Source organism: Myripristis murdjan, chromosome 1 (assembly GCF_902150065.1).
Source record: "Myripristis murdjan chromosome 1, fMyrMur1.1, whole genome shotgun sequence".
NCBI classification, from domain to species: Eukaryota; Metazoa; Chordata; class Actinopteri; order Holocentriformes; family Holocentridae; genus Myripristis; species Myripristis murdjan.
This window is the reverse complement of record NC_043980.1, coordinates 34,191,005-34,218,075: the sequence shown is the minus strand read 5'-3', so window position 1 is coordinate 34,218,075 and position 27,071 is coordinate 34,191,005. Positions and strand designations below refer to the sequence as shown.

Sequence of the window (27,071 nt, the reverse complement as noted above, 5' to 3'; positions counted from 1 at the left end):
CAAAACTGATTCAGTCCTTGCCCAGTTCATTTTACATTTGCTGTTGAAAACACTTGGCGCCAGACTCCCAAAAAAAGGTACTATTTGCCATGAATTTTACACCACATTGCGTGCTATACTGTAAAATACCTGTTTCATGTCAAGAGTAACATAAGTGTCTGCTCTACATGGTTGTTGAGGAAAGTTCAGTAATTTTGCTTTGACCCTTTTGGTGTGGAGGTGCAAGGGAAATCTCCACAACAAGCAGCCAGCAGGCCAGAGTGGGCACCTTTCAGGTAACAACACTGTGGTCAGCAGTGCTAAACAGTACAGGAGAAGTCAAAGGGAGCCCGATCACATTGACCACATGTAAACTGGGGTTTTTGAGTTGTTAGATTTCCTGCCTCGCACTGCTTACTCACAGTAATCATGTTTCTTACATATATGTAAACACGGTAGCCTACAGGTGTTAAATATTAGAGTTGGTACTTATAGTCATTTTTGATAAATTAGAAGAGATGCTTCACTTCCATAGTCCCCTCCCAGCATTTTGCACTTGAAGAGGAAACTCCCATAAATGTATGTGCAATGAGACAGAGGTGCAAAAAAGTAGCCACCACCCCTCTGTGTGTTTACGAGTGCTAAATGCCTGTTGTGCCCTTATAGTAAACTCCAACAGTCACTTTAACAACAAAATAGGGACTGCAATGGCTCACAGCATGTAGTAAATACCCTTGATGACTTGTAGTTCTTTCCCAGGAAAATCGTACAGAAAATGGTGGATGTTACAGCAGACGCAGCAGCAGTTTGGTTGGATTAAATACAAGATGGTAGTTATCATGAGAAAGGCACCATGGCTGAAACTCAAACATCTCAAATAGAAAATCCAGGGAAAACAATATTGACAGCGAGCTCCAGGAAGTGTAGTGAAGTGAAAACCATCGCGACGAGCAGAGCCAGCTCATCAGCCTGAATCATGAATTGAGGCTGCAGTGGTATCCTGTTGCCCCCAGTTAAGAAGCTGTCGACTCATTTTCCTCAATGTGCCGGGTATGATTACAGGCAGGAAATATTGTCCGCTCACTGGAAGTGGCAAAGTTTCTGTAAAATTCTGCATAAATTACAAAAAAAAACAACTCTCCCTTGAACTCCACTGAGTGAGATTGTGAGACCTTTTTCCTTCCATTTTTTTTTTTTTTTTTTTGGTGTAAATCAGTGTGTTAGTAAGCACGACCAGCACAGGACGTGATTTCTGGGTGCTGAAGTTGAAACAATTTTCAAGCAGTCTTGCCGCCATTTTGGGCTGCTGACATGTAAATCTGCCTTGTGCTACTTTAATCTGCTGATAATCTGGATATTTTCTGTACCTAATGCAACGTATGTGACAACATCTTATTTGCCTTGCTGCATAACCTCCACACACCTGCTCCTAAAGCAGATGGCAATGCTTCTTCCAAAATAATATTTGACCCATGTTTGACATGTGCACACATCCTCTGGGGTCTCCCTCCACTCGCCATCTTCCTCCCCTTTGCATCACTCTTGTTTCCCTTTCTCATCTTTCCTCTCTCTCCTCGCTCATGCACTCTCTCTCTCTCTCTCTCTGCATTCTCTATGTCCCTCTCCCTCTCTTTCTCTTTCTCTCTCTCTCTCTGTGTGCACTACTGTTAGGAAGTAGTTGTTGGTAGAGTGAAGCGGCTGCATTATCTGGATACATTATTGATGCCCACAGCACTCTGACTAACGCACACACAGCCACACACACACACACAGCACACACAAACTCACTCATATAATAAAAACATACACATGCTCATAAATCCAAACACATCCCTGCACATAGAGATGCACGCACGATCAGGAGGAGCATGTGCCTCAATTTGTTTTTGAATATGAGCGTGTACGAGAGAGGCAGGGAACGGAGGCACACGTGCATGTCGCTCCTTTGTGGGTGAGAGAAGCCGGCTCATCCTGCCTCACGCTCTCTCCGTTTTTAAGAAAAGATGAGACAACCATCAGGCTCGACTACTACAGGATTAAAATTAAGCAAATTAAGCAAGATGTGCTTGCATCACTGGATTTAGAGCATGTAGGCTAGCATCGTATGCCCGTTTAGCACAGTGTAGCACTTTTGGAGAAGAGAGGGGCACAATCAGTCTTTAAAAAATAAAGAGAGAGAGAGACTACAACAGAGGGTGTGTGATGAGCAGAGACTGAGAGGAGGATGAAAGAGAGAGGGTGATGGATGCCGACAGAGAGAGAGCTATGAAAATGAAGGGCAGCAGGAGTGAGAATTTGAGCGGTGGGCAGGCGACGGCAAGGTGGAGGACAGGAGAGTTCCCAGCATCTCCTCTCCTTGGGCTTTGTGAAGCCCTCATTAAATATGCATGGTGTTTGGAGCAGAGCGGCGGGGCAAGTGGGACTCCACAAACAGCACACAGCGCGGGCAGCCAGGCAGGCCCTGTGATTCAGCTGTGATGGAGGCCTGCACTCTCTCTCTCTCTCTCTCTCTCTCTCTCTCTCTCCCCTCTTGCATTCCTCTCCTCTCTCCTCGCTCTCCACATTTTCCGCCCTCCTGTCTCTCCTCTCCTCCCCTCCTTCCCCCCATCATCTGTGTCAGTCAATCACTCACTTCAATAGGTTTGTTTTTTCCCGATCACTCTCAATCTGTATCCATTTCTCCTCGCATCATTCCTCTCCTCTGTTCTCACCCGCACTCCTCTCTCTACCTCTGCCCCGCCCTCTCGGTTTTCTCTCCCTCTCTCTGTGATCACAACCGAGACGTTTGATTACGGCATGTGAAAGAGAAGAAAGCTCGCCTCCCTCATTCGCTGCCTTTTTCGTAGCTGTCCCCTCCTTTCAGATGAAAATGATGTGCAGTGCATGGAGCGGCTAATGAAATAATCATTGGTGTAACAGCTACTATTACCCCTGCACCTGTACCCTATCTCTCTCTCTCTCTCTATCTGTCTGTCTATCTATTTCCCTATGTAATGTAAATCAAAATATAACTATGTGTTATTAAGACAAATTCATTTGGAGTCATTGTCTGTAGGAAGTCAAGTGTTTCTGACTCTGGAAGCATGAAGCATACTCTGAAAATATAGCGTCATACCGCCTGTCCTAACTGTTTCTAACTTGTGTTTGTTGTCAGGAGATGAAGAGGCATCACCCTTGTCTTCCTCAGCAGAGCGATGGACGGAGAGAGAGCAGAGCCGGGGTGTAACTGGCGCCTGCATGGAGCCCTGATACACAGGGCAGAGAGCAGGTGCGAGTGTGTGTGTGTGTGTGTGTTTGTGCCTTCATTCAGGCGTTCTGCCTGCCTGCCAATTTCTATGTTTGAATATGTGCATACAAAGAGATTACAAGATTAAGAGATTAAGAGGGTGTGGGTTGAGGAGTAAGCGAGATAGCGAAACGGAGGGAGAGAGAGGGAGATAGAGAGAGAAGTGAGTAATGAAGCAGAGGTAGAAGGTGTCTGGGTTTTAGTTCTCCAGCCAGCCTGCCTCTCGAAACAGACTTGTGAGGCAGAGGTGAAGCTCAGTCTAATCTGGCTCAGCGGGAATGACGCACTAACTCCCTGCCACTGCCTACAGACACACTCCCTAATCCCATTTGCTCGGTGAGTGTTTGTATGCGTGTACCTGTTTCCACACACTGTGCAGAAGTTGTAAGTGGTGCATATTGCAGCGTGTGCTATTGTATACAATGTAGCCTAATGTGTCCCGTGAACTGCACTTTTTGAGTGTGTCTGTAATAAAAAATCCCCATAAAGACAAGAAGGAGGAGAGGGGAAAACGGTGCCTGGATGAAAAAGTGACAGAGTGAATGGAGGAGTGAGTGCACAAGAGAGAGCTTAAGTGGGGGGTAATCTATAAGTGCTGCTGCAGCCCCATTACACCAGCTTCTGTGTGTGTGTGTGTGTGTGTGTGAGTGTGTGAGTATGTGTTTGTCTGCACCATTTGTTGCCCTGCCCAGCCTGTCTCAGCACTCAAGTAAAAAAATCCTCCCTTTATCACCAACACCAAACGCCAAACCACTGCTGGGGTATGAAAAGCGACTGGCGATGTACCTTGCACTTCTTTTGTTGGCTGGTGGTGGATTTTTCTCTCCCATGAATGAATGTGCAGACGCAGAGGATGGAGTGTCACGTTGCTATAAAAGACTTGCAGCACAGCTTAAGTGGAATTAATGTTCAGAAATGTTCAGCTAGGTCCGACAGTAACCATGAGGTTTGAATGTGAGCAATCCGGAATCAAAAAGAATCAGCTTCTTGCTGGACTTTTCATTTTGCACAGAGTGACAGTCGGGCAGAAATACATTACAGAGGAGGAAATGATGCTAATTTGTCCACCAGCAGTAGCATCAGTGCACCGTAATACAATTCAGATACAAGGCAAGTTTCTGATGGATTTTCTAAACCGGCAGAGACGCTACAGTTAACTTCATTTAAAGTATACAGTGGTAAAAATAAAAATAAATAAATAATAAAAACTGAAGAGCTGGCTAGTCAACAGGTAGTGGTTATTTCCATCTTCAATAACTTGTTAAGCAAAAATAAATATTATTGCTATCTACTGTATATATCATCTCTGGAAGAGATGACAATTTCCAATATTTGAGAAGACAATACAGACTGAATATTTAGTGTAAGGTTCACACCAATTCCATGGAGACTGGTGAAAGTCATTCTTGGAAAAGTTTCAAACCACTAACTAAAGTAAAAGTAGGTGAGGCGGGTTGCACTTCATCAGAAAACATTTTCAATTTTGTGTTGATGATTTATGACAAGGTAAGAGTGTCAGAGGGTGGATTTTTTTCCTCTTTAAACCTTGAGTGAGCTTTACGTAGTCGTATCAGAGGCCCAGAGAAACAGAAATCTGATTCCTTCCACAGTTAAAATGGTAATCTAATGGAGGGAGAGGCAGACGGGGGCAGCGAGAGAGGCACGGTGAAACGTGGGATGCAGGCAAAAACTTAATATGAGGACAAAACATGAACTCAGATTGAATGACTAGAGAGAGAACCAGAGGTGCAAGCAGGGATGTATTGACTGTAACCTCTAGGACGCCACTGAGCCTGATATTTATGGTTTATTTACATTTTAGCCGTGGAAGTGATGGGGAGGGAAACAACCGCAATGCGCAGAGAAAATTTCATTACAGCTTTGAAATACTTATCATTCACAGCTCTGTAGCCTGCATGTAGACCTCTTGTACAGCTTGCACTCTTCTTCAGGCAAGCAAGACAGAATGGAAGGCTGCAAAAATAATTAAGCATAATCAAGAAATGCATCTACTTGAATATAGAGCAAAGTTAGCACAAAAACAACTGGAAACTCTGTCCACAAAAAAAAAAAAAAAAAAAAAAATTGCATGAGGGCCAGGTTGGGTTTACATCATATTATTCACTAATCCAGGTATTAATCAATATACAAAAATATGTATCATAGGAAAATAAAATGATAAAACAGTAGTCTGCATAGTGCAAAAGAAGGTCTAGGACCTGTGGGCCAACAAAGTTACAATTACCTGAACACAACAATATGATGTCTCTGATGCAAAAATAGCAGAGAGTATTATATTGACAGTAGACCACTGATCAATGCACAGAGATGGAATCAATAGTATGGAAATCTTGAATCTCACTACCTTCAGTAGTTTGAAGGAGAGGTGCTTTTGCAATGTAGACCACTATCATTTTTCCTGTTATATATTTGGAAAGGATATTGATCAGTTCCTGGATTAGTGAATATTATGGTGTACTTCCACCCCCCTTAATGTGTTTGGTTTAGTGATGACTTTGTTCTATATACTGAGTAGATTTAGTAATTTTTTTTTTTAGGTTACAGGTTACAGAGCACGCCCTTCCACTCCTGCCCATGACAGGATGCAAACCTTTAATACCTGACAGTACTGTACACAAAACATGTTGCTGTACAAGCGGCATGTACAGTAGATTTAAGCCTTCGTTTTTTTGTATTTTATTCTTACGTTTTCTGCGGTGGTCTCCCTCCCCCCACTCCCTTTTGCGGTTGCTTTTGGTCTTTTTGGGAACCCACGTTTCCACGTTTCTGTGCTGTTTTATTTACATTGTAGGCCTTCTGCTACAACAGTATATTTATATATAAGCGATAACTCCCTATGTTTTCCAAAAAAACAAAACAAAACAAAACAAAAAAAACAATAGTAGTAATAGTAGGCATTGAAAAAAAAAGTAAAGTGTTGAAATGAGAGAAATATGAGGGAAGTATAACATCCTCCACTGATGCCAGCAGTCTCTACCATAGAACCTTTGAAAAAATAAAATAAAATAAAATTCGAAAAAAAACAAAAAAACAAAAAAAAACTGTTGACATTTCCCCCATCTTTCATCTGGAATCCTTTGCTGGCAGAACAGGGATTGTCCCACAGCCGTAACACAACTTTGAACAGGACTCGTGGAAAGATACTGCAATCCACCAGAAAGCATTACAGCAGCTTTTCAATACATTCCGACTTAGAAAGGGAAACATGGGATTTGAGGGGATCGGATCTGTATACATTTTCCTTTTTGTGAGACGGTGTCTGTGTGTGTTTGACATTTGAAACGCACTGGCATATTTGTTCATAATCCATGCCTGATAATCCACTTTGAAATGGAACTAACTCCTGTGGAAATCCTTGTAAGCGTTATTATGGCTAATATTCAGGACCTCATGTTACATTATGATGTTTTTTTTTTCTACCATAATGTGTGTGTGTGTGTGTGTGTGTGTGTGTGTGTGTGTGTGTGAACATATCTTATTGCTATCTTAGGAGCACTAGCAGAGCTATTCTAACCCCAACAAAGCCTGTGTCTCTTTATGTCTGTGTAACATGAGATCAGGAGAAAGGCAAGGATGGCAAAAAGGAGGAGTGAAATTTGGAGGAGTGAGAGAGAGAGAGAGAGAGAGAGAGAGAGACAGAGAGAGAAAGAGAGAGAGAGCTGGCATGAATAGATGGCAGGAGAAAGAGAGAGAAGCAGGAGAGGGGGAATATGCAGACAGATGGATGGATAATGTGCTTATGACTCAAGATCCCCCATGAGACATTACTGTCTGGCTGTGTCACTCACCACTGCTCCCACTAAGCCCTCCTCCTCTCTCACCTTCTGTCCTTGTCTCGCCTTTTTCTGCTTTTTCACTTTCCTCCCCTCAGTCTTCACCGGTTTCCGTCCCTCTTGTTCACCTCGTACCTCGTGCGTTTGCCGTCACCCACAGCTCCACCTTCATCTCCTCTTGACCCTGTTTACCCCACCACCGCCTCCTCACCTCTTCTCCCTCCCTCCTATTTCCTCTAATGGACAGTGCTAATGCCTATCATCAGTAACGTCCGTCTGGGGGAGCTTCCTTCCTGCAGCTGCTCCCCATGGGAGGAACGCTGGGGACGCCGGCCTGATGAAATCATTCACTCACTCAGCTTGGCATCCATCCACCCATCCAGGACTTTGTTCATGCATTCATTCATTCATTCATGCATTTATTCATTTATTCACTGATCATGCCCATCTCTCCATTCATCCATCCATCCCTCCACCCATTTCTTCATTCATTCATTCACTCATCCATCTTTCATTTGCCTCATTCATGGTTAGGCGATGCGCCGTGAATGCCCGCGAGTAGAGTATCCATTTCCCTGTCACAGTCTTGTTGGTTCGGCCGCTGGCGATGTGAAGGGGCTATTGGGTTACAGCTAATGACCACCTCTTTATCTGACTGCCTCACTCTTCAGGCTGCAATGTGGAAGCGTGTGCATGTGGAGGGCGAGAGAAAGAAAGTAGAGAGAATGAAAATGTTCATATTACGTACTGACAAGTAGGACTTTCTATTATACTAGTTTGCTTAAGACAATTAAAAAAAAAAAAAAAGTTACCCTGAATTTTCATAGTGATCACTAAAAAAAAAAGAAAGAAGTAAGCCTCAAATGCTAAATGTTTTTTTGCATGTTGAAATTGTCACATTCTTCCATTTTTTTCGGAAATTACAAAATATAAAAATGATTGCTGGCATCATGTGAATTAAAGAGACAGATGTGCAGTTTTTGACATATGGTTGTACCAATTACTGTCCAACAGTGATATGGACAATCACAGCAGCAGCAAACAGGGTCAACTGATTAAAAAAAAAAAAGAAAAAAAAAAAAAGTTTTAAACCAACTTAAATCAAAAACACTGAATATTATAATAACTATACTACTAATAATAAGGATAATAACACTGTCTCAGTATCCACAACAAACTATTTTGGTTATTTTTGTTGATTATGTTAGCAATACTATTTTGTTTGTTGAAGAATGCAAGAATTACTGCACACTAGAGCAAAATGACAAAAATTACAAACTGTCCCTTGAAGGCCAACTTATGTCAGTGTATTTTCCTGTCTTTTGGCCGGTGTGTGTGCATGTGTTTGTGTGTCTAATGGGATGTGGCATGACTTAAAATACTCACAACAAGGCCCATAAATTAGCCTGCTTAACCCTGACAGACACCACAGGCAAACCGTGTCCATTACTACCAGCCCAGCAGCCACCGCAGTCTGTCAGAGCCCGAGAGGCCTGCCTCAGAGGGCACATTTCAGGGAGAAGTCAGTGTTACAGACAAGTAGAAACTATTGATACTGATGTTATGATCATCAGCAGATGAGGCCCCATTTAGCTTGGACACCACATATGCAAGCAATTGGCTCATGACTCTGGCTGAGAGACTATTAGGCTGCAGCCACAAGTGACATCATCGTTGGCCTCAGCCCACCCCTAATACCAGGAAAGCCCGCTGCTAGGCTTAATGTGTGTGTGTCTACATGTCTTTGTGTGTGCGTGTGTGTGTGTGTGTGTGTGGTCTAGGTATTGCTAATTTTGTGGGGACATAAATCTGTTGTGGGGACTCACCTCCCTTATGGGGACAAAAAGCAAGTCCCCTTAGTGAAAATCATTAATTTTAGGGTGAAGACTTGATTTAAAGGTAAGATAACTTTAGGGTTAGGTTAAGGTTAGGGTTAGGGTTAGGGTTAGGCAGGTAGTGGTTAGGGTTAAGGTTAGAATAAATCTCCAGGAAATGAATGTAAGTCCATGTAATGTCCCCTGAAGTGATGGAAACACGACTGTGTGTGTGTGTGTGTGTGTGTGTGCTTGTTTGCAACGTGTGTGCTTTGGCTTATATGGATGACTATGGTTTCTTGATGTGATGTAGTGGGGTTTTATTTGCTCACTTTTTGAAAAACTGATCGTCTTGCATCACCTCCACTCTCAATCTTTATGTCCTTTAAAATTCACACTCGCTTGTTCCCCATCCGCAACTATCCTGACAATCTGTTTTTGACAAGGATGTTTCCACCCCCTGCAATGTCCTACCTCCTGTTTCATTTCGATTCATCTGGAAAATCTCTGCCTGGATTTTGTATTAAATGTGGCCCAATGTCTCGTCTAATCTCAGGCGTAAAGTGTTTTTTAGATCCATATACAAAACAGAATTACATGTAAATTCTGTGGTAAACATTAATTGATCATCATCAGCCATTTAACCTCTTATTAGTGGATACCTGTGTGACTCCTTTGACCTGTTCCCCCTCACAGGTAAATGGAGGAGCGGGACAGAAGCCGCTCCCCGTCCCGCAAGACCAGCCGGGTGGAGCAGGTGGTGGGGCGATGGCTGCGGCGCTCCCGAGATTTGGGCAGCAGATCCCACTCTCTGACCAGGTAGAGCTCTCTTTTTGTCTGTCTCTCTGTCTCTGTCTGTCTCCCATTTTCAGAATGAGATATTAATAACAACTAATAAGTTTTATTTTCATACCTTGTATTATCTGTCTTTCTCTCTTTTTCTCTTTACACACAAATATGCACTAATGCACTCTAGTCCTGTCATAGCAGAATTGCAAATAGTGAAGTGCCACTGACTGACTGACTGATCACCTGCTCCTCTTTAGGGAGAGGGGGTTGTTGGATGGGAAGACGGCAGAGTGCAGCAGCTCTGAGCAGAGGAATTACCCCTTCCGTTTCAATGTCCAGATCCATCGGGACCCAAATCTCAACTCTCATGGCCTCACTCTCTCCTCCCAGACCCCCATCCTGGTGCAGGACGTCACCTCAGGTAGGACAAGGTTTATCAGCTCTAAACATATGCAGTCTGTCTGAATGGTTAAAAAAAAAAAAAAAAAAGGCTTTGAGTACAGCAAGCCATTATTTGTACTCTACTGGAAGGCAGATGGCCCATTCTTGTCATACACAGTAAGAAAAAGCCACTGAACACCAGATGGTTTACACAGGAAAGCATTTGAAAATCACATCAGTTCCTGTGAAGGACAACTTGTCTTTACATTTGTCAAACTTCTCCAAGCGGAGTGGAATGATGGGTGTGATTTGCAAATATAGATTCATAGACAGATATAGATAACTCAGGTCTGGTGAAAATGTCCATGTGCTGCGGCTTACCTGAGCAAATTCAAATCTGTTCACATGATCTGAAACACTGAGTCAGCCCTCAGACAGCTGGCGGTGTGTCCAAAGCCGTGTTTTGTGATGTTTCTCACTGTGGGAATGCTGAGATTGTTCACTGTAATGTGGAATGAGTTGGAAATGTAAGAACATATTTGCAAACCTCCTTGATGTAAACAAATATTTACAGCACTTTCATATGACAGGAAAGATAGATTGATTGAAAACTGTAGTTTCTATTTTTATTGATTTCAGAATCTGTTTACTTTACATCAATACATTATTGATAGACATTTTATAATGGAAGCTCCAGCCAAGAGCTTGACTGTACAACACCTGATAAAGCAGGTAACATCACAGTCCCTCTGGTCATTGCAGTAGAATAGTAGAGGCTATTGCCCCCATTCTTTTGCATGGGGACAGTCTCAATACAAACACCACTGCAGGGTCAGATCACTGCAGGCCTCTAGCTCGACCAAGTGTCTTGTACTGATACATAAGGGGCATCTTGACTTATAATTTGAACTTAAGCTGATAGCCTCGCCATGTTGTTAATGAGCTCACACTGCATGCAATACGTGCAAACACAATTAGACAACCCAGTATGGCGCTGATGGTGTGTCAGTGTGCGCAGCATTCTCAGTGTGGAGAGAGGAGGGAGCTTTCTCTGCTAAATCCAGCAGGACGCTGAGGTGTGTCAGCACCAGCCGATGGACTTAGTCGCCTCCACTGTCGCTACCTGGCATGACACGGCACGTCCTGCTGGTCACAGTGCGACACATACAATACAGGCAGGCACTTGAATGACATGAGGTTGAAATGAGACAAGCAGCGGCGTCCTCTCTCCCCTCCTGACTCCAAGTCGTAGAACATTTTTACCATGTGACATGATGCATGGCAGGCGGAGATGGTGGGAAAGAAAGTGGCTGTTGCTCAGCGGAGTGTTTGCTCATTTATGTGTATTTTATCTGATCCATTAAAGTTATCTAGTACTGGAGACAGAGAGAGAGAAGATACATGTCTCTGACGTGACCGTGGTGATTAGAACAATTGCAGGAACAAGAGCTCATGACTGTACCCGGGACACATGCCACGTGATTTAAAAATCATGAATTTAAAGCCTTAGCTCAGAACGTGCACAAGTCACTCTCCAGTAAGTGGTTGCTGTGAATGTTATCACAACACTTTATCTAGGAAATCTGTCAAGGCCAAATTGCGTGACTCAACATATTAGCTGTTCTGAAGTCAGTGTAAATCATGGCTGGTCATGGCTTGCTGCTTAATTTGTTAGACTGACTTTATGGGCCAATCAGAAGGCTGAAATTAGCTGAACCCAAATGCAGACAAGGCAGGCGGGCAGGCATGGTGAAACTCATGGGTTTATTAAAGAACAGACTGTGAAGGTGAGGAGATGGCAGGCACGGGTGAGGCGGAGTGGCAGGTTGGCAAGGCTGGCTGGTGTGACGCAGGGTTTCAAAGAGTCAGGGTGGTGATGGCATGATGACTGACACGGGTGCTGATTTGGGGTGACTGACAGGTGTGCAGGGAGAGAGAAAACGACAGGGACACACCCACACCACACACAGTGGAAAACATTAGGCCAGACAGGGATCATGACACCTATTGGAGAGGCTGAAACCTCACCAGAGGTAAACCTGTGTCTGATCGTGGACAATGTGTTGATCCAACCAGATGATGCCTTCAGGGTCTGCACTTTCACATCCATTCATGTTCTACAGCTGATGACAGTGACAGTGCACCCAACATTATAGCCAAGATAATATGCATGAAATCTGAATATAGCAAAGTTAAAAAGAAATCCCCATGCACTCTAGATAATACTACAGTCATTTTGAGATGCCAGAATGCCGACATGCCTCCTGTGTGTGTATGCTGCACAGGGCAGTTCCTCTCTTTGCTCTGTGTCTCCATGTGCAGCTATGAAGCAGCGTCTGGCTGCAGAGGATCTGTTTTCCCCTGAGGTCCTGGGGCCGAGTGCCTCTCTTTCTCCTCTCTGGCTCAAGTCTGCTTTGTCACCATCTGTTTCTGCCTGTCCTGCCCAACACACACACACACACACACATACACAAACAGACTCATGCACAAACACACAGACTCGTGCACAAACACATGCACACACTGTTGCTCATATCGTCGCTAAGCCTCGGCTCAATTTTTCTCTTTCTCTCTTCTCTCTCTCTCCCTCTCTCTCTCTCTCCCTCTCTCTCTCTCTCTCTCTCTCTCTCTCTCTCTCTCTCTCTCTCTCTCTCTCTCTCTCGCTGCTGCTTCTTCACACATTTAAATCCTGTATTTAGGAACAATTTGTCACTGTCACATAATCAGAGCAATCATTGTCACCTTCATGTGTCTATGTTCTGTTACTGTAGCAACATTACGCTTTGGTCTCCTGGAAAACTGAGTTAGTTTAAATGCTGATGGCAGTGATGATGACGGTGATGATCATGACGACAATTGTGTGTGTGAGTGTGTGTGTGTGTGTGTGTGTGTGTGTGTGTGTGCGTGTGTATGTGTGTGTGTGTGTGTTATCTATGTTTGCAGCATCCACAGAACATGAACAGACTTGATATTACATTTTTCGCACACATACCTCTACTAAACATTTAATTTGCTGTCATTTGCCAAAATTGTGTGTTGTGGACATCCTTGGTCAGCGCCATATTCATGATTTCATGTTGAAATCCTCACATGGGGACTGATCCAGGTTGCTTGAAGTCACTGTCTGATGTACGCACAGAGGAGTGTGGGTGTGTAAAAGTAGAAAATCAGGCCAAGAACTTTTCCCTTTTCATGTCTTTATACTTTTAATATAAGTGTGCCTCCAATTTAGTTTTTCTGAGGATGACAGTTCAAAAGGACTGAATTTCACACTTGCCTTATTACTACTACTCTTACGACCACTGGATAATAGTAATAACAATAATAAGAAAAAGGAAAAGAAGAAGAAGAATATACTACTGGATCTTGTATTTGTGTTTCTGTTTCTAAGAAATCATTGTACAGCATTTTACATCAAGATTAGGTTAAGACATGAGTTTGAATCTGTTGACATCTCAGAGTCATTTGTCAAAGCATCAGTCTAATTTCCACAGTGCTGACAGATAAGATAATTTGAGTAATGTTACAGTAACATACTTCTTTGAAAAAAACTACACTATGAAATTGGTAGCAAAAAAAATATGAAACAAAATTGAAGGTTATAATTTCATTGTCCATTCTTACACTCTTGGACAGTCAGCATCCATGTATGGTAATGTGAATATCAATACTCAAGTGCACATCTGTCTAGACACAGCATGCATGAGAACTTAAACAGCGCTGAGGAGCATTTGTATTTGATGCTGATAACTGATGGAAAATCCTCACTGCTGTTTGGAGACAGCAGATTCCCAGGGCAGTTCATGCTGGAAGTCGACTGTTCTTGAACTTTTACAGGAGTGTGTGTGTGTGTGTGTGTGTGTGTGTGCATGTGTTACAAAGCCAAAACCTTCTTTCAAAGTGTCGCTCAAAGGTTAGTCATGAAGCGCTGCACAAATGTGGACGACTTTATTACGATGAAAGTTTTAAGTCTCTGAAAGTTCATTTTCTTATCGTTGATGTGATTTTGGAAATATGACTGCCTGCTTTGAGATTAGATTAGCAGGAATGTGAAGTTTATACATTTTGTAGATAATAGCCTAAACATGCAGAATCAGTGGTATGATTCATAGGGAAGTTGATGAGAGAATGATGACAATGTAATTTGGAGAGGACTCGGGGGAGGTGGTGAACAAACTCAGGTGCATAGCTGCTTGATTTAGCCAAACAGGAGGCACAGTGATGGGATTAGTGGAAATTGAATGTGGCCAGTTTTCCTCACGGGAGGAGATGCATCTGTGCGGAGCAAACGGAGCAAATGAACTGATGTTAGGGTGTGAACGCAGGTCAACTGAATGCCCTCAGGTATAACAACACAAGGACATTGTGTGTCCAGGTGGTCCTGCAGATGGCCGGCTCGTCCCTGGCGACCAGCTTGTGAAGATCAATAACGTCGCTGTCGATGACCTGACCCCAGAACAAGCTGCTGAAATAATCAGGTCTACACACATAACACACACACACACACACACTCATGGGTACAAATACAGACACTCACAAAATAAAACACAGTGCACATACACTGTAAAACTGAAATGAGATGCATCAAGCCTTTCTAAGCATTTCCGTTCCTTTCCTTTCCAGGGAATGCCAAGACACAGTGACGATGACAGTCCTCAGGACAATGATGGTGAGTCTACTGAACAGCAGCAACACACACACACAAGCTGCATGCAGACACATTTGCATACATGCCATTTACACGGTACACACATGGAATTCCAAAGCCCTATCTCCGGCATGTGAGCGAAGCTTAGGGTCAAGCATCATTTCTAACAAGGTCTTGGCACTACATCACAGTTAATGGTGAAAATATACGACACCTGCTAAAAATCCCCCCCCTCAGAGAGCTGGAGAGACAGCCCTCCCTATAGACACACACTCTATCATGATCTTTCACTCTGCACGTGTGTGTGTATGTGCATGCCTGTACATGTGTGTGTGTCCGTACTGTGCCTGACACAAGGTCAGTGCACAGGGTCGCACACCTCAATCTGTGTCTGTAAAAGTGACTTATGTGTTTGTGCTAGGCTGAAGTAGATAGGTTGATGAATGGCTGCTCCTCGGTGAGTCTCATCAGCAGCAGTGTTACTTTCTGATTCATAATTCACAGCAAGCAGGGATCCAGCTGCTCCCGGAAATCATCAAGCTTCACGGAGGAATTTCCCAGAAAATATGCAGCTCCTTCATGCTTGTCGGTATTAAGACACCATCAGAGGAGTTATGAACTGACACTCATCCCAAATTATTAAAAACCTGAGCTTAATCAGGTGGTGGCAGGATGGAGTGCCGGTTTTTCTGTCAATTTCATGTGGTGCTTTCAGCCCAGCAGCTGTAACTGGACACAGAGTCATGAGCACAGCACTATTCTCAGCTCTGTTACTAAGCCGATGTACTTAATAGGAATATGAATGCATAATGGATATGGCCTGAATGTTTTTGCAGTGTCATTATTTATTTGGGAAATCCCTTGCGAGAGCTGCAAAATGGCTAATTGCAAAATGCCTAAGTGGTGTGTTTGGATGTTTGTGTTTTATTGGCTGAGTTGAAACTCCTGGCTATTATTCCATTAAGGCATTACATCAAATTGAATATGACATGTCTTTGGTGGGAGGATTTTATCGGGTACATTATAAAAATGCATGCATATCAGAATGCTTGTCTTTATTCCACTTCTAATCTGACTGGAATATATTATATCTTCTACCCATTATACACATTTTACTGTATCTTGGCCTATATTTTTGGGATTTAATTTCAAAAGAACATATTCCTTGATATAATATGCAGCTTCTCCTGGAATGCAAGTCTACCCTGATGAACAGCTGCTGCACTACAGTGATGTTGCACTTAAATTGCACATTGAACCTAGCACACTGTGTGGTAAACTTACTGCTCTTCGCTAACATGCCCTTTTTATATATTTTAGTTTATTAAACTGTACACATTCATTGGCACAACACCAACTAACATTCCTTATACATGCAAATATCCCGGGCCAAGACCAGTTCTGATTTCTGGTTATAGCACATTCATTTCAGAATTTAATTGTATGTTGTTAGCTTTCGGGTCTTCATGTCGTCATGTCTCATCTCATGACAGACTACCATTGATTGTGGAGGTGACATATCTGCGATTGGTTGTTGTGCAGTAGGACACAGAGGTGCAGGAAGCAGCAGTCGCTAATAGTCCTTGGACCAGACCAGGTTTTGTTATCACTCAAAGTGGTAAAGTCGAGGGAAAATTTTGGAAAGGACACATGTCTGTAGATGATATTTTAGTATGATAAACTTTACTAAGTGGTAGATTTTTCAGAGTTTCCTGGTTATGAGGTTAACCACCCTGTGCACTGAATTGGATTTTGGTGCTGGTGCATGTCTCATTTCAGGCTCAATTTCAATGGATTAATTATCATTCTGTTGTCAGGTGTTTGGGATAATTTTAGTCCATTATAGCTTAAGTCTATCAGCCCATAGACCAGGGGTCGGCAATTAAGTTTGGCCTCGGGACAGATTTTTTCCAAGCCATTACATGGCGGGCCACAACCAAAACAATGGCTAATTTATTGAATTAATAGGGGAGGATGAAAATGTATATACCTATATTTGATGTCTTGCCTGTTTGAAAGAAGTGTTTTAATTTTCACAATAATATGACGCCTATGTCCGTTGTTTGAGTGACAACTTGTGTTTTAGAGACTATTGGAATTTCAGCACCAGGCGCTGTCCGCTAACGTCATTTGTTTTTGCATGTTAAGCGTCCACGCTGCACCTCGCTGATGCGCTTATTCACCCTCGTATCCAGATATAACAAATAAGAATTTAGATCGATTGAAATGTTTCTGTTGTGAAAAATGAAGTTTCCAAATAAAGAGCTTTTTTGAGACTGTCAGTCTGATTTTTAAAAAGTATAATTTATTATTTGTATTTTCATTCTCTAGTTCAAACAATCTCATGGGCCAGATGTTTTTGCTTGCAGGCCACATGTGGCCCGGGGGCCGCTAATTGCCGACCTAGGCCATAGACTATAAGCACAGTGATGACAGATCATTTCAAATTGAGAATACACCCAGCCCTCTCCAGTGTGCCACTTTACATTCCACTGAAAATATTAAAAACTGATAACAGTATCAAAGTGTTATGATTCTCATTCTCATTTTCCTGATTTATATTTCTCTCAGGGCCCAAAATCTTCTTTCATCACACCAGAGAAGAGGGCCAAGCTCAGGTCCAACCCTGTCAAAGTCCGTTTCGCTGAAGAAGTGGAAGTCAATGGACACTCTCAGGTGAGTGTGAGAACATTTTACCCAGGTTGTGCAAACCTGGGGTCTTCAACAACATGTGCAGGTTTGCTCATTTGTCCTTCGCCATTTTGCCAGATGGTTTGTCACACAGAACCATCTCAGAGGTCGTCGCTGGTAACTGTGTGGGAAATGCAGGTACTTTCAATAAATATGTGGCAGGTGACTGGATGAACCATCTGTCTGTTACTGTCTGTCATGGGCTAACTTCGACCAATCAGATCAACCAACCATAAGACACAGCAGGAGAACAAGAAAGAGGGAGCAGCAAGCCACAGTCGGAGGAACTTTGACAGCTAGCGAGCACAGCCATGCGGGATGCACCCGAAACCAAATCCATATTTGGCGAGCAACAAATAATGGCTTTCTGAGTAATTAACTACCCTTCCGAGCATTTTTCTAAGAGTTCAGCTTAAGATAATTCATATAATATCTTCACAACTTGGGTTTACTTGTGAGGGTCACAGAGATAGAGGTGCGCCACATTTTTCACAGCCAGATTTCTTTTGATTTGCAGAGTGGAAAGTCGTTAGAGTGTGTCTCCTAAACCTATGTAGTTTTAATAAGCAGGAGTTGCGGTCATTTTATTTTTCTTAGTGGTTAAAAATCCAACAATTAAGAAAAAAAAGATCACTTCTGGTTTTAACCAAGCCCACCTTTTTCCCCCAATACAAATCTGAATTATTTTGCCAAAACAAATACAAAAGATGAACCTTAACCGAAAGATGATCCTAAATCCGAAGATAATTCTTGTCAGCTTTGTAAGGAAAAGTTGTGCATCCAGTTCTAATATAACCAAAGCAATAGCAGCGCCTGGCTAACCTCTTTAGGAGCCGCCATTGTTGTCCCCTTTCACTGACAAACATTGATTGATCCAAACTGCTGTGGTTCAGCCACAAGCACATGACTTGAAGCCTGGCAAGATGGATCCTCAGTGAATCCAACTGTCTCACAAGGTAGATTTTTTTTACACTTTTGAAAAATGAGCTCTCCATGTTAGCCCCAGTCTAACAGCCTGTTGCAGCATAGGACATCAACTTAAAGAAGCAAGAGCCTCTCAAAATGCCAGTATGTTATGACTTCAACACAGTTGACTAGAGTCACTGATTGATCATGTGATGATCTGGAAGGTCTCTTAGTTTTTGATAAACCAAACAGGATTTAGTGTTGGTGTTTCATATAGGAGATTGTTCTTTAAGCTGGTATTTATATTTTGCTCTATGTAACTTTGTAATCTGACCAGGTGTGATGGTTTATAATTGCTCAGCTTTCTCTCATATGTAGTTTTCCTTTTGGAAGCTAGTCCTGTTTGGTTTCGAGCTGCCATCTTACCAACAGACGTCAAAGGAGCTGGATAACGAAAAGCACAGCGGGAGTGCCCATTACTAATCACAGGCAGACAAAGCATGGATCAATATCCACCCCATCCTCCAATGCTGATGTCTGTAATTACAGAGCAGTAAGCATAAGATTAGGAAGGGAGGGAGAGAGAGAGGGAGATCACAGAGAGGGAGAGAGAGAAGTGGAGAGAGGAGTGAGGAGGAGAGGAGAGGAATGACGAGAGGAGAAGATGAGGAGAAACGGATGCAGATTAAGAGTGATCAAGAGAAAAACAAACTCAAAAACGACTTCCCCATTGAAATGAGTGATAGGCTGACACAAATGATGGGGGGATGGAGGGGAAGAGAGGAGGGACAGGAAATGAAGGCGGGGGAGGGGGGGCGGAGAGCGAGTGAAAGGAGGAGAGAAATGCAAGGAGGGGGAGACAGAGACAGACAGACAGAAGAGAGACTGAGAGATTGAGAGAGAGGGAGAGAGAGAAGTGGAGCGACTGTGTTACCCATTTTTAAAAGGGAAAGAAGAAGAGACAAATGCAAGAAGGAAGGTGACAAGGGAGGACTTATCTAAAATCTGAAAGCTCTCTATTTGCACTTCAAAATGTATAGACATCAATGTTGCATTACATGGCGACGTCAATACAACAAAACACTCTCTAAAACCATGAGAGAGAGAGGATGAAGTAGGGTTAGGCTGACTCACAACAGCCAGTGAGTCTGGCAGACAGACAGAGAGAGAGAGAGAAAGAGAGAGAGAGAGGGAGAGAGAGAGAGAGTGGCAGACAAGAGACAGGACCTGGGAGGAGGAGAAGAAAAGATGATGGGAGGAGGTGCTTTGCAGAGCTACTGAAAAGTGAGAGTGAAGGCTGATCTATCTCTCTGTCTGTCTGTCTATTTATCTATCTATCCAGATATCTAGGCCACTTTGTGAAGAGTAGGCTTGTTTTTGTTTTGTATTTTTTTTTTCCTTTGTGCCATGAACAAAGCAGCAAACTTGAAAATATTTCGAAGCAAAAACAGTTTTGTGTGTGTATGTGTGTGTGTGTGTGTGTGAACATGAAGGATGAAGCAGCAGTGCTTGTGAATCCAAGATAAATATTCCCTTGAATAATAAAACATGTCTAATATCTGTATCTCTCTCTCTCTCTCTTTATTTATCTCATGTCCTTCTCTGTCAGCCCATCATATAGTTATAATTCACTTCAGCCAGCAGGTTTTACAATGCTCATATTTTCATCTGACAGTACCTGACCTCTGACCCCTTGTGTTTCCAGGGCAACGCGTTGCTCTTCCTGCCCAACGTGCTGAAGGTGTATCTGGAGAACGGACAGACCAAGGCCTTCAAGTTTGAGCCCAGCACCACAGTTAAGGTACCTGGCAGCTCATTTTCACACTGCACTCATACTGACTGATACTGACACTTTGAGCTGTAGTCTGTTGAACTTTTTGCACTTAAGTTGGTTGCAGGAACAAATTCATTTTGGAAAATGGGGGTAGCCTGGTTGAGAATATGTTTAGGAAACGGAAGCATCCTCTCTTAGTAATGCCCACCCCTGAAGCCAAATATCACCTCACAGCTTTTCTGTTGTGGCGCTCCTGGTGTGTGAGTCAAGTCAAAGGGCCTGGGGTGCAGAAGTAATTTAACACTGGTAATCAGCTCTGCCATCAATAGTTCAAGTCATATATTAACAAGAAGTCGATATCAGCTCCAGATATCAGCTGGCTGGTGTAAGATGGCAGCATGCCAGCATAAAGTAGTGGCTTATTTTTGGAACCAAACCTTTTGACTGGGACATGCAAACATAAAAAAAAACCCTGTAGGATCAAATCTATATGGTCTGATATTAAAAATTACATCAAAAATAATAAATACTCAAAAAGACTTTGGTTTTGCATTGGTGGCTGAAGGGTCTTGGCATTACTGGGACTTTCCCTTGCTTTGCTGAGACTTTGTCCTCAACCCCCTCTGGACAAACATGTTTTTGGGGGTTATCAAATGTCACGTCTCTCAAGATATAATTGTGTGTGTGTGTGTCAGGACATTGTGATGACGCTGAAGGAGAAGCTTTCTCTGTGCCGTATCGAACACTTCTCCTTGGTGCTGGAGCAGCAGCACAGTGTCACCAAACTGCTGCTGCTACATGATGAGGAAAGGATACAGCAGGTACACACACACACACACACACACACACACACACACATGTACATGCACTCACACACCTGCACCTTGCATGCAGATCAACACATTTGTAAACTGCCATACAAAACATGAGGACCACCTTTATGATTTGACCCAACCCCTTTTTTACATAATCCACATCTCACTTCAAGGCTCAAAGGAATACTCAAACGTTTTGGGAGAAAGTATTTTGCCCCAAATATTTGTGTATTCGTTTAATTCTTTTTTGGTTTCCTCCAAATTTTTTGTCTCTGCTTCATAATTGAAGAAGGCTCAGTCTGTGACCCAGCTTTCCCCTGCATTCACAGTCAGTCTGTTTCACTGAACAAAATACATGTTCAAAAGTGTTAGTGCAGTCGGTAAACAGGGATCTGCTCTCCCCTCTCCAGGTGGTGCAGAAGAGAGAGGCCCATGACTACAGGTGTCTGTTCCGTGTCTGCTTCATGCCCAAAGCCCCCCAGGACCTGCTGCTGGAGGACCCCACCGCCTTCGAGTACCTCTACCTGCAGGTAGCTTGTTGTACCTCCAGCCCACTGGTAAACACAGACCAATGGGAATCTGCAGGTTACAGCTAATTCACTTGCAATGCTGCAAGTCTGAGCATTCAAAGGTTATCAGGTCTAATGTTTTGTGTTTTTTTTATGTGTTATGTGTTTGGATTTGTGACATATTGCAGGGATAATCCAATTTATAGCCACACATAGGGCATCTGGGTACTTGCAGAAGACAGTTAACTTGTTGTAAATTTATGAATTCTTACTATTTTAACAGCTCTTGACCACAGAGACAGTGAAATAATAATGTTTGTAAGTCAGCAACACTTTATAATAAATAAATAATTTTCTAATAACTTGCCACATGTTGTAATAAAAGCTTTGAATGTAAAATGATGATTAGATTTGGGTCACTATTAATTTTAAAATACAATAATGAGGGTGAAAACAGGAGTATGAAACTAGTACAGTACATACCTTTTCCCTGATTAGACTTGCCTTGTCTTGCCGTCTGTATTAGCTGTTTGAATCACAAATTAGATTCAGCTTTATATATATATATATATATATAATAAAAATGTATTATCAGATATTATCTGTCTGATGAATTAGTGGAAAGTGCCAGCTAGATTTTGTACTGTTTTGTACTGACATGTACCAATTAGAAGGAGTTTTTCAATTATTTCCTAAAATTTTTTATTAAGTTTTACTTACATACCTAATAGTTGTGAAACAGTTGAGGTATAGGCTGAACTTAAGAGATACAATTGTTTTACTGTTATGAGCTATAAAGGATCCATGAGCCTGGGGCTGATAAGTTTTTTTTTTTTTAATGTGGTTTTAGGCAGAACAATTTTGGAATATGGACAAAGCCTGGAGGAGTTTTTCTTAAAAGGCACTTTTACTGCTTTCTGTTGAACACAGTTTACCTGAAGAAATAGCTAAAAATATTTTATTTTATTTTTCTTTTATCGTTTTACCTCCTGTTTGAACAGTTCGATTACTGATTGTCATGTGTTGTGTGTGTGTGTGTGTGTGTGTGTGTGTGTGTGTGTGTGTGTGTGTGTGTGTGTGTGTGTGAAACAGGGGGTGAACGATGTGCTACAGGAGCGTTTTGCCGTGGAGATGCGCTGTAACACTGCCCTGCGTCTTGCTGCCCTGCACATCCAGGAGAGGCTCGCTAGCTGTGGGCAGTCACCAAAAACCAACCTGAAGATGATCACGTGAGACACTCACACACACACACACACACACACACACACACACACACACACACGCGCACACATTGGTTTTGCTGCCTTCTCTACAGCCTTTCCCTAATCTTAGCCATAACCAACTTTTACCTTACCCTAACCCCAATCCTAATCTTAACCAATAATCAGCTTTTCTTCTTTGTGAGGACTCCCCAAAATGTCCTCACAACCCAAAATGTCCTTACAAGAATAGTGGTTTCTCCTCACAAGTAGAGCAAAACAACACACACACACACACACACACACACACACACACACACACACATTAAGTGCTTGAATTGTAACCACTAAATTCAAGCAAAACTCACACAGGAATCAAATATTCAAGAGGTTCAAGCATATAAGGACATGTGAGGAGAAAGCTCCATCACATGGCCCGACTACAGACCTAAAACAGAGTTCTGCGCTTTGTTTTGCGCTTTTTCAGTTATGGATGCAATTTGCAGCTATTATTTAACCCACCACTGACACGCATACCCTCTTTTCTCTATCTCGCTGCTATTGAAGCACTCCATCTCCCTTTAGGTTTTATTTATTTATACTTGCTGTACACTGCATCTGCATGCAGTGGCAAGTATGTGTTGACCACACTACACTTACACACAGTCACATACAGAGAAGGGCTTTTTTATCCTGGGCACGTGTACTGTTTTGCAGGTGTGTCTCTTGTAGTCACACAGAGAAACACATTCACTCAAGCTGTTTTTTTCTGTCTTTGCTCCAGGAAGACTTGGGGCATAGAAAACTTTGTGTCATCTACCTTGCTGAGGAACATGCGGGAGAAAGATCTGAGGAAGGCCATTGGCTACCACATGAAGAAGAGCCAATCACAGCAGGATCCCAAGCAGAAGATCCTGTCAGCCAATCAAGCACGGATAAACTACCTGGAGGAGCTGAGCGACCTGAAGTCGTTTGGAGGGAAGTCCTTCAGTGCCACCATGATGGTAGGGTGTTTGTGTGCATGTGTGTGTCTTATGCTTGAGTTAAGAGAGATCCTGTACATCGATTTGACTGAAGTTATCATCATCAGTCTCATTCCCACTCTCTCATTTTTCTCTTTCCCTCCCTACCAATCCACAACATTGTTGTGTTCAATATGTCATCACTATGAGACTGTGCATGTTAGATCAGTATGCCATACTGTGCATTTAGAAATTTGAATGGAGTTTCTATTGTATAGAATTCTTGTACTATAAATACAATATGAGTGGATGAGGTTTCATTGCCATCATTATGAGTGTGCAGTTCAATGCAACAGCTCTGACATAAATTCTACCTCTTAAGAAAGTTATTAAAAACAGGTATACCTAATAAAGTGGCCACTGAGTGTATCATTAGATAATTAAATGTTAATAACTCAAAAATTATAAGGAGTATCAATAACAGTAAAGTAATAGCATAAATCTACAAAGAATTTGGCATGGTTTGACATATGTAATGTCTTGATAGCATAAAAAGTGTGGGCAAAATGTTTTTAAAAATCCTTTATATCAGTAACTCATTGATTATGCAATGTATGCAACTATGCAAACTCTGAATTTGCATAAATCTACACATAATTCTGCATGTTTTGTGAATGGTATGTGTTGGTTGAACAATTTTAAAGTTACAGATGAGCAAAGAAATAAACAGAATAATAACCTTTAGGTTCCCATTCTCTAATTTTGCTCTTTCCCTCCCCTCCCCACCACTCCACTCCACCTCACTCTCCAGCTCCAGGACAGGGAGTCGATGGTGACCTTGTTGGTGGGGGCACGTTATGGGGTGAGCCAGGTGGTCAACCACAAGCTGAGTATCATGACCACCCTCACAGAGTTCAGCAGCATCACGCGCATTGAGCTGCTGCCAGAGTCAGACAAGGTCAGCCTGGTGAAAATATACCTGCAAGACATCAAGGTAAGAGCAGGAGCATACATACACACACACTCTCTAACATGTATGCAGATCTAAGCTTGAAGGGATAGGCTTATGCTAAATTTGCTAATGCTAAAATTGTCTTTCCAATCCCCCCTTTCATGTCTCATCTTGTCTCTTCTTTCCCACCAAGCCCATCACATTACTTTTGGAGTCAGTGGCGGCCAAGGATTTGTCCTGTCTAATAGCAGGGTACTGTCGTGTGTTTGTTGAGCCCAACCTCAACATCTTTCCCTGGGCTGAAGACTCCAAGAAGCACAGAGTATCTGCTGAGGAAGGTGTGCAGAAAAAAACAAAACAACACATACATAAATGCACAACCACAAGTGCGCACACTCATGCATCACTAAGCTCTAAGCATTTCTGAAATGGATCAAAAAGCGTGTGGAATTGTATAAGATTTGAATTCTGAGGTGTGATGCTTATGTGAATGTGTTTGAACGCTTACAGGTTATGTGTCGCGGTGTGGCAGCGATTCAGACAACTCCTCAGACCTGGACATGGACCCTCTGGTCACCGTGGTGTCTCATGATGACAAACCCCGCCCTCGTATCCGATCCTCATCAGACCCAGACGGAAGGAAACGGAAAGACAGGGATCGGAAGAGACACAAAGATAGTAAAGAGAAAGGAGATAAACCTTGGGGGGTCGCAAAAGAAAAGGATGCTGACACCGAGAAAGAAAAGTCTCTGCTACTCAAGAAAAGACAGGACAAGCAGGAAGATGAAGAGCGCAAGGACAAAGCAGAGGAGGAGAAAGGAACAACAACTGAGAGAGCACACGGTTCTGGAGAAATACAGATTGAGATAACGGGCAATGAGTCATGTGAAGGAGCGAAAGAAGGGGGTGCAAAAAAGAAGGGGGCAAGCGACAACGAGGGTGGTGGAGAAGAGGGCCAAGCAGCCGATGAGCAGCCGTCTGCATCCGAGGCGTCAGATTCATGTCGTACTGACTCGCGGGTCGTCACCAGCCCTTCCAGCGACTCCCTTGATGCACTGGAGGAAGATGACCTAATTTCCTGTTCCTCTTCCGCCATCCATCCTCACCCTGACAGTCACCTTCATTCTTCATCGCTTCATCCTTACCCCCAAACACACCCTAACCCCCACCTCCTCGCCCCTCCTCCTGCTCACTCCCACCCCTTTACCCATCTCACAGGTAGCTCCACAAATGATGACAGGCTGGGCGACAGACAAGGACAAGGGAAGGGAGGAGGAGGGTGCAGGGGGGCAGGCGACGGAGCTGACCCCCACCTCCTACCTCCCATCTCCTCCACCGGGAGTCTTGACAACATGGAAACATGTGCAGTCAACCCCCATCCCGATGACAACTCCCTGTGTTTTGCTGAGCTCTCCCGCCTCGTGGACTACCTGCCCAGTCCTCCAGAGGCCAGTGAGGAAGAGGATGATGAAGAGGAGGAACTGAGGAGGAGGAGGATGTTGAACGAGATGGATGGGTCAGTGAGAAAAGTGGGTGAAGGCGGCGGAGCAAGCGGGGAGGGTAGTTTCGCACAACACCTGTTGTCCCCTTCCCCGTCCTCGCCCTCCTCCCGCGTGGATTTTGTGTTTAACTTCGACCAGAGCGATGCGCGCTGCTACTACAAACTCTGCTCCAATGTTACACCTGACAGTGCTCGCAGCCTTCCCCGGCCCCTGCCTCACGCTGAGGGAGAAGAGGTAGAGGGGGAGGTGAAGGCAGAGCCAGAGGAGGAGGGAGGTCAGGCCAAAGCTGCAGTCGTGGAGCCTCTCCCCATCCTTCACCCACCGCCTGGTTTTGGAGACAGCAGCTCTGACGAGGAGTTCTTCGATGCCAGAGATCACCTCACCTCACCTGAAGACCCGACCTCAGGGGCTGTGCCGAGAGGTGATTTAGTTTTCATTGTGTCATGATATATCCTTTGAGACAGTCTTAAGCCTTGGTTATTCACACATACAGTATACACTTTGCATTTTGTCAGCACTAATACTTGTGCCATCTTATGCACAAACACAGTGATACAACAGTAACTGTAATAAGTTCAAAAATGTTGAAATGTTAAAACGTGTTTTGGGTGTGATTGTGTCTTGTGACCTAAAAGTTATATCGCTCCTTCTCTCTCCTCTATATCCTGTTACTCATTTCTCTGCAAAAAAATGTAGGACAAATGCTTTAACCCTATAAAGCCATTTGTATCATATAGGATACACGTTATCAATTCACACATTCCGTTTTCACTTTAATCAATACTTGACCAAAATACTGTTGTATACCTTTGAACACTTCCCCTGTTCACCCTCGACCATACATATTGGTACTTCAAGTACATATCATATATCATACACCAGAAAGGTTGTGTAATAACATTTTTTAAATTTTTTTTTTTACATTCAGTTATAGGACTAAATAAAGGGTTCAGTTTCAATAAATTGGAATTTTCTGCCAATTGTTTCATAGTTCAGGCTTTATAGGGTTAAATTGTTGAAAAAGAGAAAAATTTATTTTGATAATAAGCTCATATGTAAAATGTAGGTTT

The 27,071-nt window shown here is 43.0% G+C and overlaps 1 protein-coding gene across 4 annotated transcripts in view; it reads left to right on the top strand.

The window, feature by feature from the left end:
* Positions 1-27,071, top strand: part of frmpd1a (FERM and PDZ domain containing 1a) — a 50,747-nt gene that overhangs the window by 9,148 nt on the left and 14,528 nt on the right. For 2 of the 4 annotated variants that reach the window (XR_003929084.1, XM_030065222.1), the window contains exons 2-15: positions 3,134-3,247; positions 9,570-9,692; positions 9,920-10,083; positions 14,419-14,521; positions 14,667-14,712; positions 17,263-17,367; positions 19,994-20,089; positions 20,758-20,883; positions 21,288-21,407; positions 22,479-22,615; positions 23,370-23,589; positions 24,359-24,541; positions 24,693-24,837; positions 25,010-26,422. Coding sequence is in view for 3 of the 4 variants with exons in the window: in XM_030065222.1 (XP_029921082.1) it covers positions 9,574-9,692; positions 9,920-10,083; positions 14,419-14,521; positions 14,667-14,712; positions 17,263-17,367; positions 19,994-20,089; positions 20,758-20,883; positions 21,288-21,407; positions 22,479-22,615; positions 23,370-23,589; positions 24,359-24,541; positions 24,693-24,837; positions 25,010-26,422 (2,977 nt within the window). In the remaining variant the exon portion in view is untranslated. Of the gene's footprint in view, positions 1-3,133; positions 3,248-3,675; positions 3,681-9,569; positions 9,693-9,919; positions 10,084-14,418; positions 14,522-14,666; positions 14,713-15,469; positions 15,475-17,262; positions 17,368-19,993; positions 20,090-20,757; positions 20,884-21,287; positions 21,408-22,478; positions 22,616-23,369; positions 23,590-24,358; positions 24,542-24,692; positions 24,838-25,009; positions 26,423-27,071 lie in introns of those variants that run through there. The other 2 variants (XM_030065236.1, XM_030065246.1) reach the window with 2 other exon arrangements.